Genomic DNA, 13,848 nt, shown 5'->3' on the forward strand with positions numbered 1-13,848 from the left:
TAAATTACTTCCTATGGGATAAGGGTTTTCTTTGGAAATTCAGCAAGTTTTGTGTTTACAGGACTGACTCTGTCTTTACTATGTACTTTGTTAAAAGGTTTCTTTTCATCTTTCTACCTCTTTATCTCCACCTTTTAATGACAAAGTCTGTGAGCTCATGCTTAAGGCTGAGATAGTGGCAGCATTGGGGTTTGCCCGGCATGGTCCGCCACTACTGCTTCACTGTCCTGCCTCTCTTCTGTCCCTACTGCACAGACCTGGAAACCTTTCTCAGGCCAGCATTTGTGCAGTCACATCTTCAGTGGCTGTTCTAGCTAAATTGGGAACCAGAGCAAGTGAGATTAAAACAGGGATCTTATTCTATCCTTCCTGCTTTGGGGACAGGAACCACTGGAAAAAAAATGGAGCAGACAGTTGGAACAGGGATTTTTTAATTTTATTTTTTTTACTGTGGCAGCTAAATCAAACGAAACCTCTTTGGACAACGTAACTGATGACATAACTAGTCTTAATTAAAATATGTTTTATAAAAATAAGGATGCATAAAAAAATAATCCATCATGGTGCCATCAGGGCAAAGGAGCTGAACAATTAGAAATTAATGCTACCTTTGCTGAGACAACACAGCCACTTGTATGGACTCCCCCTAGCTTTTGCAGCACAGACTAAATTAGATCACTGTAAATCACCAATAGAGGTGCTTCAAGCCAGCCCACTTGACATTGCCATGTAGTCAGTGCATGTATACATAGGTTTCACATTCTAACTAAGTAGTTGGTAATCTCTTGAAGTGCATGTGATCGCTTGACTCTTTACTTAATTGCATTATTTTGTTTTAGCTTAAAATTGTTTAACTACACAATGGAGGAGATAAGCTGGAGTATCTGTGATAACAGTGCCAGACAGCTTTCTATGTGGAGAGGATGAACAATTTGAACAGATATTTTATAACTTCTACGCTTATTTCTTGACACTGTGCTTTATTCCTCCTTGCCTTGTCCCACTTTGGCAATCACAGCTGGGCATTTTCATTGGGACAAAATAGTCCTTGCCATGGCCTGCACAGACAGCCAGTCTTATTCCCCTCATTCCATCTTCTGTCAAGTGTTATACAGAATTGTCATGCATCACCCTTCTTCTTATACTGCCAGGGATGAGTTACCAGCTGCTTGAGTTTTATCCTTAAATGAGTGTTGGTCTTCCCTGACTTCTACAATTAACAGTAAAGCATTATATTGCCATTCATGTCAGTTGTTAGAGACATCATGTTGGACTCATGGCCTTTGTAACTTTTTCTTCTATTGCTGATAGAAGACTGCCAGGTTAAAGACTGTGATCCTAACATAATAAGAGTGCTTCATGCACGTGTGGAAATGGCAGTTGATAAGAAAAGATGAAGGTGACTGCACAGCACTGTGCCTGAAAGAAAAGGGTGATTTATCTTCTCTTTGCAAGGTTCTGCTGGAAATCATTTAACCTTGCTTAAAGCCCATTTGTTTTTGCAGTCGCAGCAAAGAAAGTCCACTGTGTTTATATTCATCTCTATTTTGAAATACAATTATAAAGGACAATAGGATGGTATTATCTTGGAGATAGCTTCAAGAATTTCTCTTATGCACCAGAGCTAAATATCAACAAATTGAGAAAAGCTCAAAAAACCTCCCCCAGGAATCTTTTCCTGCTAGTCCTTGATGAAACTGACAGTCAGCCAAGAGTGAGTTGAGGCTGAAAAAAAATTGATGTGAACTCATTAAATCAGTTTTTTCTTGATGTCACTAAAACAGCAGGGCTCATAAATGATGAAGTGTATGGAGTCCAAACACAACTTAATGAACAGGCAAGTGTTGACCAAACCCAAAACCCAAATGTACTGACGGCTTGTGGTTATCTGCAGTGTGAGGCCAGTGAGGGAGGATGACCTCTGAAGTAGCTGTGAATGCTTACTCACAACTTGGCCTGCTAAACCATTCATTCTGTGTTAAGTATTATTATGTTTCTCTTTGGAATAAGTAGTGTAAGTCTGCAAGTATATGTGTGTCTGTGTTAAGTGCACATTTGGACTGACATTTTGGTTGATGGTTGTTTTTACAACTGACATTTTTCAGTCAGTCTGCAGCAGGTGTTCTTTAATGACACTGATGGGGATGGGAAGATCAAAAATGGGATCTGTTCTTAGTTTTGGAGAGCATCAAGAATGAGAAGTCTTTATTCCACTGGCTGTGGCTGACATATTGCAGACTCAAGTCCCTAGAGGAAGCTACTTGCCCATTTGTTCAGAATATGTTTGCTTTTTGAGATACCTCTGCAGCAATTATCACTGTGCTTATTTGGGTGCTGGGAGCCCAGTATGGTTATGAATAGGTACAGGAGCTGTCTGAAAAGCAATACTGCCATGGTTAGCAGTGAGAAATAGGATCTTTTCACAGAGACAGCTGTTTGGCTCTGGGTTGTGTAGTGAACCTGGCAGTTCTGAAACCTGCAACCTGTTTAGTCAATTCAAAATTCGAGGCCAGTGTAATTCCCAGTGACTATCACTGTTGTTTCATTAGGGAGTCCTAATTCATTGTTTCTGTGGGCACAAAAGTATTGCTGGACTCATTTGATGTTTCAGTGCACTGTAATTTTACATAGTGCAAGACTGTTGAGATTGCCAAGCTGTGTCATCTGTTGGGCTCATCACTATTACTTCCTTTTGACCTCCTCTGTGTAATTACACATGGGTGACTGACTTGCTGCTGTAAAGATACATAAATGCAACTGGACTTGTTAAATGAAAAACAGACTAAAATTATTCTCTCCAAGGCCAGTGCGAGCCAACAAGGTAGCTGTTTGCTCTCTGCCAGGCAGCCAGGACCATCTGTCACATGACAAGAAGCAAGCATCAATTTCAGAAGTCCATTTGCTTTTGTGACAGTTTTTACAATTTTATGGAAATTGAACCATTATATAAAGCATAATTTTCCTCAGAAATTGGTGTTTTATAGACTTACATCCCTGTTCAGTCATTTAGATTCCTAGTTGCATTTTACATGAAGCATAAATACACTGATCCTTTTTTCCCCCCAATAACAAAAATCTTCATAGCATTTTTCTGGATTTTGGCAGGAGGAGGGGTGGTTTTGTTTTTATCCTGTATATGCAAGACTGTCCGTGTTTGGTACTTAAGGAAAACCTCAAGGTGTCTGAGTTTTATGTGTCCCTGGAAATCAAGTCTGTAGGGGCTACAAAGGAACTAATGTTTAGTGCTTTAATATTTAGCTCAAAATCATAGTTCAGAATGATTTTTCTAACATGATTTTGTTACTCTTTTTATTCTTTACAAAAGAGTTTTTAGTAATCTGTGTTAATTCTTAATTTAACTCATCCTATCCTTGCTTTTCTTGGAATAATAAATCTAACTTATCAAGCCAAGTTGTAGAGATGTGTAATTGTTGGAGTCTTGTGTTTAAGTCCAGATTATGGCAAATGTAATCATGAGCCATCTAATTTAGTTCCTTTCTCCATGGAATTTGATCAATGCTATATAGAGGTTCTGCTCAGGGGCAGTTAGGGATTTCACATACTAGATCAGACATAAATTGCATAGACAATTTGGACAGCTCTGTTCACATCACTCTGCCTTCATAGGCACAGTAGGCTTTTATCTTTATGAGGAGCATTTTAAAGCAGGACAAGGAACAATGTCAGGCTGAAGGTAGCATTTTTTGGAGGCTGTATGCATTCAACTTCAAATTCCTAACTGAGACTTCTTGGCTGTTCCTAGGGGTTTGCCCAGTTCACCTGAGCATTGCTGCATGGCTCTTCAAGGGTTTGTGTTCTTAGACTTAACAGCATTTATTAAATTGGCAATTGCTTGGTTGCTTGCATACTTCTCCTGTATGGTAATTGCCATTTAAAGGTCAACCCTTTCCAATATGTCACTGGTTCTCCTTAATAGCAAGAAGATGAGTTATCTGTGGTAATGATTCTTACCCTTGCAAGAGTGTAAATGCTTGAAATTATTTGAATTGTCAAAGCATGTGTGGTGGGCTGACATTAGTTGGATGCCAGGTGCCCACCATGCTGCTTTATCACTCCCCATCTGGACAGGGGAGAGAAAATAAAATGGAAAGCCAGTCAAAGTTTGAGATAAGGCAGTTCATTGAAGCAAAAGTGAAGGTTTGCATGCACATGAGTGTGTGAGTGAAAGATCTCGATTTAGCTGTACTAGATGAACATGAAAAGAACATGTATGTGAAAGTAAAGAAGGTCATCCCTAACCCATGGAGCACGTCAATGAAAGTTTGATATAACTCCAAAAAACCTTTGCACTTAGACTATTTTGTGATTTTGTGAATTTTTTTTATAAGGGTTGACAGATGTTGAAATTTGAGGATCTTATTCACAGATTGAATTATTAGGCCAAAAAAGACAGTATCCCTGGAAAAAGAGTTATGGGAATCAACATTTAAGAGGTATTGGAAGTTACTTGTCAGAAGCTATTTTAGGAGAAGATCTGATTAGAGAAAGACTATGAAGGATATTTGAATGTGAGAGATTCAGAGAATTATTAACTTGAGGGGAAATCTAGATGTGCAGTGAATCTGTGTGTTGTTTTAGTGTTTGTTCATAACTATTTTTAGTTTGCTTTCCTCCATGACAGCCAGGATCTTCTATAACAGCTCCTAAAAGAACAGAAATGTAGGATCTGAACTGTGGTAATAAAAAATTCTTCCAGTGGATTTCCCTGGTTTTTTTATCAGGAGGAAGTTACAAGAGACTACCAGGTTGAGGTGTACCTGGGAGGTGGTGATCTCACCTGTTCCAGCAAGGTGAGGACAGGGAGCTGATGGGAAGCTGCAGGAAGAGAGATCAAGGGCTTGCAAAGTTTTGTGTAAGCTTAGTATGTGGCCCAACTGGGCTAAAGCTGATATTTGGGGCCAGCTGAGATCATTGTTTGGACAGAGAGAAACTGGTCTGAAGTAGTACTTCAGGGAGTCATTGGCATGCGGGTGACAGCTGAACCTGTGTTTGCAGATGAGATCACCAGCAACAGGATGGCAAGTGCTTATTTTCAATGCCATATAGATGTTGGGCTGGCTTCTGAGCATGCATAACTTATCAACACTGCAGCCCTATGTGGAAGTTTCCTGTAGCACCTTTGAGCCATGTTTTGCCAGACAGAACTGCAGTTTGCTTTTGCTAATAAAGCTGGTCAGCTGGTTGTATAAGGGATGTAAAGAGGTTGCCCTATCCAGTTCTGTTAAGTCAAATATTTTAAACTCACTCATTAAAGAGGGTGGAAACTGCAATAATGGATATTTTTCTGGATTATAAAGAAATCTGAAGGTGAGCTGAGAACAGCACTTGCAATAAAATCAAATTTTAAAAATCAAACAAGACAGAGAGTACCTTCTGTTCAATAATTACCCTGCAGTTTTATGAATCTTCTCTTATGTTCAGACAATGCCCCTTAGAGTTGGTAATTTTACAACAATCACAGAGCATTCCTCTGTGTGCAAAATGTATGTGCTGAAGGGCAGAGAATAGCCTCAAAGTGAATAGGTGTCAAGAAACATCCAAAATCAATTAACAATTATCTATCGTGTGGGAGACATTCCTTGTCTGTCTGTGAATAGTCCTCGAGCCAGTGTGGCGCTCAGACTGCCGGGAAACTGGGACGGTTCCAAGTTACCCGCAGGAATGGCTTTGAACTTAGAATAAACCTCCACACACATATACAAATTAGAAGAAAACACAACACCTCGAATGAAATCATGGCCTTATCAAAATCAAAAGGTGTTTGTTGACTTCAGTGGAACAAGAATTTTATCCATAAAGAGAAAAAAAACATTCTTGAACTCTAAAATCAGAGCTAAGCTGTCTGATGTAGTGTGGGGTTGGTTTTTTTTTGGTCACAGATACCTGCTTGTTTTCACATGTATTTGCAGGATCTGAAGGCTACAAAGTCTTTGTAATTGTGTGTCTGCAATCCCTGACTGCAATATGCTTGCCAAAGCACACCTGGAACACTCATGCTTTTGTAAGTTTCATTTCTTGTTTTTATGGTCCAGCAGCATTGCTCAGGCCTGTTCAAGTGACTTGGCAATTAGTAACATAAATATAACTTGTCCGACTTGATTTGTTCTTCCCACACACACATTCTGTGTCTCTCTCCAGCTGGAACCATGTGTAGAGAGAGGACTAGCAAGAAAGCAATGCTATGAAGGTTTTTATCCTTTGAGAATGAGCTCTCCTACACTATGGAGACCAAAAATAACTTGTGGCCATCCTAGTGAGCGTATGATATCCCTATAAGCACACTTCCTTTGGATGTTCCTCTGCTACACCAGCACATCCTGACTAGAGTAACCATTAATTTTCTTTACACAACCTGTAAATTGGCTGCACTTAGTCTTTAGAGGGTCCTCTCCCACAGACCTGCTGGGAGCACGTGTAACTAATGTCAGATTAATCACCTCACAAAACACCACTGCATACATCTGGGATTTTCTTTACTAGTTTTAGTTGTTTTGCTTTTGTATTTTAGAAAATTGCTGCCACAGATGTAAAATTGCCCTAATAGCTGGAGTGCTTCCCTGGTAAATGAGAGTTCATGTTTAAGTTCTCCTACCTGAAGAGCCATGTTGCCAATTGCCTCCCTGCCAAGACCCCATGTTATTGACTCCCTGTATGGGAGCCATCCAAACCTCCCTGCCTCTCCCCATCCAGTGGAAACCCTGCTGCAGCAACAAAATGTGATGCTCACTTGCTTAGAAAAGGGGAGAAGACTACAGAAGAGCCCAGGACCCCAGTAGCCTGCTGTGGGGGCACTGACAAAAGGTGTTGTGGTCTGTGCTGTCTGGATTGGGAGCTTTTACTGGCTGTGTTAGCAACCTGAGCTCCAGAGAGGAGAGTGAATTTGAGTAACTTCATTCTCAACACAAGGTTTCCATGCCCTTCAGAAGCAGCACTCCCCATGCACTGTGCAGGTATCTGGGTTCCTGCTTGGGATTCCTCTTTGGGGGCTGATAATTAAATGTCATCATCACAGCCTCCACTTGATAGGCTCCAAATGCTTTATTGGGTCTGGCACTTCAGTACACAAAGGTGAGGCTATTTTACTATGAGAGAGTGTGCAGGCCTCCAGAACTGAGTGATCTGTCATGGGGAATGATGAGTTCATTTATTATAATTCCTCAGGGCACTTCCAGCTTAGTGTATATGTTTGGAGAGCAATTTATAGTGAAATAAATGCTTATATTTAAGAAGTCCACAGCCAGTGGATCTGTTGGTTTAGTTCACCTGCATGAGTTCCTGGTTGCAGTATTTGCTGGGTTATTGTGCTCCTCTGTTGAGAAGGAATAGTTGCATATTTCAGGCCACATCATCATGAGTTGTGAATAATAAACCAAGTGACATGATTTATCTGATTACTGCAGTGCTTGTGAATAGTTCAGCGTTGACAGCCTGGGAGGACAAGTACCATTGAATGCCCTGGGATAGGCATAAGATGGGTCACAACACTAGAAGGTTTTCCCCTCCAACCCAGGCATTGTGCCTCATTTCTGAAGTTACTATCCCACTGACTTATTTGCTGGGCTGTCACATCAGCTATAGCAATGTTTTTAACATCACTATATTTCTTGACATTTGTTCCTTAAAAAATGGGAAAAAGGTCACACTAAGCAGCTGTGAATAGCCATCAACTTTCAGTCACCACCAGCCTGGATGACATTTGAAACAGTAGCTTTGGTTGGGGATGAAAGGCTCTGTGTCCTACTCACAGTGCCTTCAGCCAGTCAAAGATGGAAGTAGGAATGAGAAGTCTGAGATGCATATTTAAAATTGCAGGAACAGCACTTACTATGAAGACATTATTTGAAAGAGTGTCTAGAGGGCAACAGGAGTGTTCTCAATTCTTTAACATTTTTTAGTCTGGAAATTTAATTTTTAGTATTACATTTCATGTCCTACGTAGGGTCCCAGTTAGTCCATAGAAAAAATGTATTACTGATTGTTTTTACTGCAGTATTAGTTGAAGGTACAAGTTCCATTCACAGAAAAGTTTCCATCAAGGGATAAATGATACTTAATTCACAGCATGTGTTAATATTCAGGTGATGCTGACATTAGACCTGTGAGGATCTGGTAGTTCTGATAAACCAGCCCAGAGCAGCTTCTGCCTTACCCATGTGGCTGCTCTCAGCCTGTGCCAGTAAAGTTGAGCAAGAACTGAGTACCTGTAATTAGCTTAATTATATTAAATTTTGATGAAAGTGTAGGGAAGTATCGCTCTATGAGGTTAAAATATGTGTGTTTGGGAAAGAGAAAGAAACAGTTTGTGAGAAAGAGGTACCTTTTGAGGTGTCTTGCTTGTATCTGTGTATACAGGCAAGGTGGTAGCTTTTTGAGCAAATGGTGAACATCCCCAGCAGTTGTTTCTTTAACAAGGTGATACTTGAAGCTGAACATGCTTCCAAGACCTTTCTTCAACTAAGAAAAAGTTTCAAATATAAAGCTTCTTATTTTTGTATTATTTTCCAGTTTGCTTCACAGACATGAGGTTTCAAGTGAACCATAAACTTTGACAAAGAAGAATTTCTTTCTCTTAAAAATGGTGAGAGAGTAGTTTACTGCCAAGGTAATTTATCTCCATTGTGAATTGCTAAATGTGACTTACGACTAATCAGAGAAAGCAGTTCAGCATTAGGAAACCAACCTTAACAGAAGTAATTTGCCCTTAAGTTTCTACTCTTTCTTGAAATCTGAATTGCAAAAATCCCTTCTTAGAGTAAGAATGCAAAACTCCTCCATTTATTAGTAAAGTAGATATTCCAGTGGAAATGTTTTATATAATAGTTTTATATAATAACTTTTCCTGCACTCATCTTTATCAGCACAATAATCTCTGAATAGTTTTCTGGAATTTTTTGGAAATATTGATCATTATGTATCAACCATGTTATTCCTTATTGCTCACTCTTGTTTAACAGGACTGAGGAGAGAAGAGGCGCTGAATGGTTGTAGGCATAATATAGAAAAGTAATTTTGAAATTCTTGTTAAATTGCAGTGAGTGTACAACTAAACTGAGATTTAATTACATTTTTAATTAAAGGAACAACTATTGATTATGTCACTGAATCTGTGTTGCAGCCAGCTCTAACAAACAGCAATATTACAAGAGATCATTAAACTAGTCGTTAAAATTCCAAATGAATGAGAACTAGAACTGGTGTGGATAAAAGCTGCAGCAATGGTGGGTAGAAGAAAAAGATAACAAAGTGAAGAATACATTAATTTCTCAGATTTTGGTGAATGGTGGCTTTATGTCCTGTCATAATTTAATATAACCTATGGAACAAAAGGAAGATGAAACTGGAACAGTTTTAAAATAGGAAACAGGAGTAAAGTTTCATCTTGAAAGTGAACAGTGATTCAGATACTATTTCTCACAAGCTCCTATGAAGCAGGATGTGATCTGTTGTATGTGAGACCTTCAAATTGCTCAGGGAGCAATCAGATCTACTCAGACTGAGATAAAGAGCAAATAAGAGCCAGTGATCAGAGCATGGGAGTGCTGACAAAACCCATAGGCAGCTGTGGCTGAGCTGGCTCCTGGATGCTGGCAGCTCATCCTGTATTCAACCTGCAGTTTTCCTGCTAGCACAGAGTTGGTCTCCTCCCAGGCCCATGGAGTGGGTGCCTGGTGGTGGATAGGAAGCATTTTTGTGGGCACTGGTGAGGAAGAGCTGGGGAAGCCCCAGCTGCCCACGTAAATCTGTGCAACCCTGCTTGGTCTGGGCGAGTTCTCTGTGGGCATAGGTGGCACTGCCGACTGGACAGGTTGGTTCTTCACCAGCACCCCTTGGCTTGGATAAAGCTGATAGCTGACACTCTCAAGAAAATGCTTTCTAAATTTGGGTTATACTTAATTTAAATGGACAGAAGGCAGCTCATGCTGATCCTTTCCCTCCTTGTGCTTCCACTTTTACTGCTGAAAGTATCTTAATGAAGCGTTTTGTTAACTTTGGGAGTACCCCCTGTGGATGGATACCATGGGAGCCCATTGCTTATGGCTGAAAGTTGCTCTGCACAGTGAAGTCTAACAGGAAGGTGATGAGATGATCTCATGGGTGTTTCTGTTTCAGTCTTTTACAATTTCTGTGCATATAAAGCCATTTTAATCCTTTCTATTCAAATGTGTTATAGCACAGAAATGTGTTCTTAATAGTGACACAAGGCATGCTGCAGCATGGGCAGGCTTATAGTCAGACCCTGTGACTCAGTTGGACTAAGTTATTGCTTGAAATAGATAATTTTAGAATTAAATCTCTTTCTTCTTTTATAGTTGAGCATATTTTGAATGTTCTCTGTATGATGTCATTGGCTGTTTTGTGAAGAGACTGTGAAGGTTGTACAAATGTCAGCACCCAAAAGTTAAGATGTAGTAGAGTAAGCGATATCTGTAACCTTTATTTGACCTGATAGTTTTATGGAGCAAGATTCAGTCCTAGTGACCTTCCCTCCCTGTGACCTCTTGGCTTTTTAAAGTGTGCAGGATAAACAAGGGGCATGAATGTGGAAAGCGCAAGGAATGTGGCAGTAGCTGGTGAGCTGCAGGAGTTGCAGGGAAGTGTTTGGTTAGGCATAACCCTTCTTTAGGAACAGAAAGCAGTGTCTTGTGGCGAAAGTACTTTTCTCCCTGTGTTGCTCCTATTATATATGGTGGTGTTCTCACATTCAGAACCCAGATTCCAAAACATTTTCTTTGTCTAGCAGGTAACATATAGAGAAGACTGGATTTCTGAAATACAAACTGAGTGAATCAGATACAAACCTCAAGAGAGTAAAATGTTTAACCATCTGTAATCAGGATTTACCAATGATTTGTCCTTAGGTAATGGCATCACTGGCTTTTTTCCAACACACAGGATATGTTTTGGTTTATTTCAGGCAGGTCCCTGTTCCCTGTAAGTGCTTAACTACAGGATGTTACGATTATAGATGTAGTGACACTGTCCTTGCAGAATCACTGCTGATAAATTATGATGGTATGGCAGCTGTAAATACAGCTTCTGTTGTGATTTAAGAGGGAGATGTGAAGGCGTGTTGCCCAGATGCTGGATCAATGGTAAATAGGGCCAGCCACAGCACACTAAAGCTTACAAGTCCTTGCCAGATTTTGGGATTAGAAGTCATCGTTTCTAGCGTTAACTCCTCCGGTATCAAAATAATCAGCTGGTCCAGTCCTACCCTTTTCCTTTCTCTTCAGCCAAGATTTATTTACCTTTGCAAGCAGGAACTGACACACAAGCCAAGATTTCTTAGTAATTTATTTGAGATACAAGAGCTTTTCAGCAAGTTGCCAAGTATTCAGTGTCTGTTCAAGCCACAGTGCATGAGGCTTCATGTTGTGTTCCCTGTGACCTTCCTGTTCACCTGCTTAACCAGGAAACATGTGGCTGTTTGGAGCTGCGTAGTTGTACTACTTAGGATGGAGAAACAATAAACCAGTCTTTGTGGATTCATGTAATAAACCACACCAGCGGCAAAATCAGCTATAATCAGGATGCATTTGACACAAAAGGGCAAATAGCTTTGGTCATTCCACCCTGTGCTCTGTAGGTGACAGTCCTGTGCAGGTAACACTCCTAATGACTGATGAGGGGTGAGAAAAATTTCCATATGTAGTTGCCAGCTTTGCAGTGATGTTAACCTGGTTTCTCTCAGAGAAACACCACACGTCCTGATCTGAAGACTGGTAGAAGCTTGGTTACTTTTTCCCTGAAGTGAGAAATGAAAATAACTGTCTCCCCAAGATATCCCTGGGATTCAGACTAAATGGGGCTTGTATTTACATTGATACTAAGGATGACATCAGGATTGTCAGACTGTGATACGTGAATTTGCACACATACAGGGACTCAAAACGTGGGTGAATATTGTTAACTAAGCCAAGATCTTTTAGGATGGTCTCTGCCTAAAATTCAGTAAAAAGGACTTTCTCATCAGTGTCTGCAATGTCACATTCCATTTACAACTGTAATAAGTGCTGTAATTTGTTTTCTTCTCTTATCCCACAAAAATTACAGAGAATAATCTTTTGCTAAGCCTTTGGTAAAGGTCCTTTCTTTTTGTTCCAGATAACTTCAAACAAGAAGCACTTGGAGAGCCTGAAGAATGATGGCGATGCTCTTATCCAGGCTCTAGAGAACCTGGTCCAAACTGCCAGGTGAGTTCCCTCAGGCTTTCAGGAATTTCCAGGGCTGAGAGCACTTGCCTCCTCTTTTGTCTGCAATAGTCTTCTGTAATTCTGTGCAATAAGAGCTTCTCAGGTTTCTGTCCCTGGCCCCCCTCCCTGCACTGCTCTCCTCCAAAGTCCTCTCTGTCAGAGCCTGCGGCACTCTTTGATCCTCAGCTGCTGCACAGTCCAGCTCTGTGTGTGTGTCGATTCTGTGGATTTTTTTTTCTTAATTTATTATTTTATTCCAAACCTTGGTCCCTCTGTCAGGGGTTCTTGGCAGAGTGGGCTGCATGCACAATGCAACATTTGTGCCCCATTTTAAGGTAGCTGTGGTTGATGCGCTTGAAATCTGATTCCTTTCAAATGTTCGGCCGAAGAACAGAACTGCTTTTGTTTAAGATTACCTGTAGCTTCTGCAGAAGGCACAGGACTTAGGGGAATGCCATGGCCTTCTCTGCAAGAACAGAGGTGCTAGTCCCAACAAATGGGCCAAAGCTTAGCTCATCTCTCATAGACTTCCCCTTATCTAATACCCCTGGACATATGAATGAATGGCTGTTCTCTGCCTCTCAAAACAAATTTTATGCTTCTGCTGTGGGCTGTTTGGCTTCATTTCACTTCTGTCTGAACTAAAATTCATAGAGGCATTGTATTTCCAAAGTCAGTTTTTGAAACACTAAGATAATCTTTGCAGTGCTCTTTGCCTCCCAAATGCAGGCTTTTGGGAAAACTGGCTCCTCAACATTATGGCAGAGTGTTGTATGTATGTATGTATCGTGTGTTGGAAGGAAGGGAGAGTGTGGGCAGACATGGAGAGGACATGTTGGGATGTGGCAAGTGCAAGGAGATGCACACCGAGGACCAGCCAAACCTGCAGAGAGCAGTCAGCATCCCTCTTGCACACTCAGCTGCTGACTCACAGGGTTTTGTATGACACATTAAATTATCTCACTAAAAAAAAATTTCAGCTCTCCCCAAGGGAGACACAGGCACCACCACTGAAAATGAGAGTGGGGGAAGACAGGGTTTTCCTCTGTTAGAAACAACTTTCACTCTGTTTGTAGCATTTCAGCATTAGATGCACCAGACAGCCCAGTCATTGTCTTTGAGTTCTGCTTTTCCTGATAAACTTGGTCTCCTCACCTGTGCTTTGAATCTGGTTAAGTAGCCTCTCTGTGTCTCCTGCAGAACTGGAAATATTTTTAGAGGCAGCTATAGCTGAGATCCTGAATCTAAGCCATCCTTGAGGTAGTCTAAACTTCCAGGCCCTTCCACACATATATTACCACTGGTTTGAATTGCTTGAGGAGTGTTTTTGCTTTGCTCATTTCTTATAAACAGGTTTCTAATCTCTCCCTCTCCCTGTGTGTCAGAAGAGAAGTGTGTCCAGCCAAGCAGTTGAGTGCTAAGAGAAGGGTGTTGGTTGGATTGAAAGCTGCTTTCAGTGCTCCCCTGCTGCCCTGTAGCAGCCATAGATTGCCAAACTCTCTCTCAGGGATGCTTCCTGAGCTCGCTGGAACAGGCAGCTCTAAGAATGACATGACCAACCCATTTTGCTTAGTAACAACCTGGAATCAAATCCATGCTTTAAAATGTGGGATCGCGGACATTTATTTTTCAG

At 40.8% G+C, this 13,848-nt stretch overlaps 1 protein-coding gene across 1 annotated transcript in view; it reads left to right on the forward strand.

Annotated features, from left to right (window-relative positions):
- The window catches only part of ULK4 (unc-51 like kinase 4), a 212,519-nt gene that overhangs the window by 195,304 nt on the left and 3,367 nt on the right, over positions 1–13,848 (forward strand). The window contains exon 36 of the mRNA XM_050970707.1: positions 12,127–12,215. Within this exon, the coding sequence (XP_050826664.1) occupies positions 12,127–12,215 (89 nt within the window). The remainder of the gene's footprint in view (positions 1–12,126; positions 12,216–13,848) is intronic.

This window comes from Serinus canaria, chromosome 2 (genome assembly GCF_022539315.1).
Source record: "Serinus canaria isolate serCan28SL12 chromosome 2, serCan2020, whole genome shotgun sequence".
NCBI lineage: Eukaryota > Metazoa > Chordata > Aves > Passeriformes > Fringillidae > Serinus > Serinus canaria.